This window comes from Myotis brandtii, unplaced genomic scaffold (genome assembly GCF_000412655.1).
Source record: "Myotis brandtii unplaced genomic scaffold, ASM41265v1 scaffold140, whole genome shotgun sequence".
Taxonomy (NCBI): domain Eukaryota; kingdom Metazoa; phylum Chordata; class Mammalia; order Chiroptera; family Vespertilionidae; genus Myotis; species Myotis brandtii.
The window spans coordinates 3054292-3057201 of record NW_005355000.1 but is presented as its reverse complement, the minus strand read 5'-3'; the positions used below and the strand labels follow the sequence as shown (position 1 = coordinate 3057201).

At 45.1% G+C, this 2910-nt stretch overlaps 1 protein-coding gene across 1 annotated transcript; it reads left to right on the top strand.

The window, feature by feature from the left end:
* The first annotated feature begins 467 nt into the window (after positions 1-467).
* On the top strand, positions 468-1802 carry LOC102239882 (putative tripartite motif-containing protein 75). Its single transcript, XM_005860807.1, has one exon. The coding sequence runs from the start codon at positions 468-470 to the stop codon at positions 1800-1802; it is 1335 nt and encodes a 444-aa protein (XP_005860869.1).
* The last annotated feature ends 1108 nt before the right edge of the window (positions 1803-2910 follow it).

Genomic DNA, 2910 nt, shown 5'->3' with positions numbered 1-2910 from the left:
AAAAATAAACATCATCGTAGTACCACCCTTTCCCACAAGTCCCACCTGGAAGGAGGAGCCTTTGGTGGGTGAGGTCTTAAAGAGATTAATCCTCCTAATGGTATATATAGGCCAGGCTCACATTACTAAGCATTTAACGGGTAGGAGACTGGCTTCAGAAACTCTTCTTGGAGACACTCTTCAGGGACTCACTCAAAGGAGCAGGCTCCAGAAACCACATATGACTTGGATTGTGCTTGGTTTTTGACCAGGAGCACTCTACATCCCTTGTGCAAAGTGGTGTTAAATACAGGAGAGGGCGACAAGAAGACTGGACTACAGCTGGTGGCTGGAACTCTTCTTAGAAACTCCTAGTGGCTTCCACAGGGAGGGAGGCCTGAGCAGACCTCAGCTTCTCACTTTTCCTCACTCCTGGAGGATCACACGGACTGAGGAGACTGTCTTGGGACAGACACCCTCCCTGCACAATGGCCAGCTGTCCCATCTGCCTGGATTACCTGAGAGACCCAGTGACCACTGAGTGTGGGCACAACTTCTGTTCCTCCTGCATCCACCAGCAGTGGGAAGGTCTACAGGGCACCTTTCCCTGCCCTGTCTGCCTCCACCACTGCCCTGACAGGAGTTTGAAGAGCAACATCCAATTGTGTCACATGACTGAGATTGTTCAGCAGATTCCCGGCATGAGGGGAAAGAGGAAAAGGCAAGAGGAACCCCTGTGTAAGAAGCACCGTGAAGGTCTGGCCCTGTTCTGTGAGAAGGACCTGCAGCTGTTTGCCCAGTGCTGCAGGGTCTCCTCTGATCACGGGGATCACCCCCTGATGCCCGTTGAAGAAGCTGCAGCTACTCACAGGAGGAAGCTCAAGAGCTATATTGAGTCCTTGAGCGAGCAGATTAAAGATACTGAAAATCGGTCAGAAATGCAAGTGTCAAAATGTTTTGAATTGAGACAGAGGATAGAACATCAAAAGAATGAATTGCACTCTGAAGTTAAACAACTTAAAAATTTTTTGGAAAAGGAACAGAATGCAATGCTTATCAGTTTGCTAACTGAAACAACAAATGTTGAAGAAAAATTAATGGAAGAGAAAAACCAAATATCAAACCACAGCTCCATATTAAACAGTCAGCTTAGTGATATTATCAGTAAGTGTTTGCAGACAGACGTGGATTTACTCACTGGTATTGAAAGTATCCACAACAGGTATGATAACCAAGAGACCCCCGCCATCTTTTTATATGAATTAAAGGAGAGTTGCTCTCTCCCCCCACATTATTTGGGCCTGCATAAAATGATCAACACATTTCAGGTAGATTTGACACTGGATCCTGAAACAGCCCATCCAAGTCTCATTATCTCAAGAGATAGAAAAAGTGTGTCCTATAGGACATCATTTGGTCTTCAGAATCTTCAGGCACGCACTTCTTACCCAGCTGTCCTGAGTACTAAGGGATTTGATGCTGGCAGGCATTTTTGGCAGGTAGAAGTAAGAGGCACAGGGGCCTGGTCCTTAGGCGTGTGTAAGGAATCTTTCCCCAAGAATGCTCCTATGCCACCATCCCCAAGAAATGGCTGCTGGCAGCTTCAGTTCTGGGCAAATACATCTGTCACGTGGGATTCAGGCAACTGGGAATGGATAGGCATTTTTCTGGACTATGAGTTGGGAGAAGTTTCATTTTATAATTTGAGAACTAGATCACATTTGTATACTTTCAGTGAAAGGTTTACAGTAAAACTTATGCCCTATTTCTGCATAGGACTTTTTACAAAATCACTTGTAATGCGTATAGTCAAAGATGAATGATGAACCGCCTTGTAATCTGTTTGATGCATTCTACTCTCTTCCTGTGTTAATAGAGAGTGCTTGTAATAAAAGGCCCAAGTACAAAAAAAAAAAAAAAAGAAGCAAGGGTTCGTGTCCCACATCAAGCACCCCCAAATCCTGGGTCCTGCTCTACAGAGACAAGCTGCCAAAATATCTTGCTTTGAAAACCAGTGGGGATTACATCCAGGAAAATCATGGAACTCTAAGGAATGGAGAGTCACTTTAACGGGAGTGCATGCAGACTCGCTTGTCCTGTTGACCTAGCACAAAGGCAGCAGTTTGAAAAGCACCTAAATACACGTGAAAGAGACACAATTAATAATCTTAAAGCTTCTTCAGAGAGGTGGGAACATGTTGGGATCTTCTCCAGGGACAGAGACACTAATGGGCACCATTTCTGCAACCTGATCCTATCTTGCTAGTCCTGGCTGCCTGGCACCATTTTAGAATTCTTCCTCTCACCTCCCTAGCAGCTGTGGGAGTGCCCTAGCAACCTCCATGCCACAACCATGTCCCAGCCAGCTGGGCGAGCACCCCACCTGCACCCACACAGCATCCTCCACCCTGCCACAGCAGGTGGGCATGCAGCCTACACAGGGACACCCATGGGAGTCTGGCTCTGGTGGCCAGGGGGATTGTGCTTGTAATCCCCACATATCATCTCCTACACAGGCATCTCCTTCAAGACTGGGAGAGGTAGCTGAGTCATCTAATGTGTAGAATCAGGCAAAAGTGGACAGAAATATGTTCAAAACAAAACAATATAGAACCTCAAAAAAAAAAAAAAGACTCTGTAAAGCAGAGATAAGTAATCTGCCTGACAAAGAATTCAAAGTAGTGATCATAAAAATGCTCACTGAACTTGGGAGAGAAATGGATAAGCACAGTGAGAACTTCAACAGAGAAAGAGAAAATGTAAAAAAGAAAAAGCACCTAGCAGAAGTCACAAACAAAGCTGAAGAGTAGTTGAACTGAAAAGTAACTAGAGGGATTCAATATCAGACTGGATGCAGCAGAAGAACAAAGCAGTGAACTGAAGGACAAAGCATGGGAACTCATCTAGACAGATCAGAAAAAAATAAGAAAA

Bases quoted from the DNA above. Each gene is read 5' to 3' on its own strand.
- LOC102239882 (XM_005860807.1), top strand. From the start codon at position 468: ATGGCCAGCTGTCCCATCTGCCTGGATTACCTGAGAGACCCAGTGACC.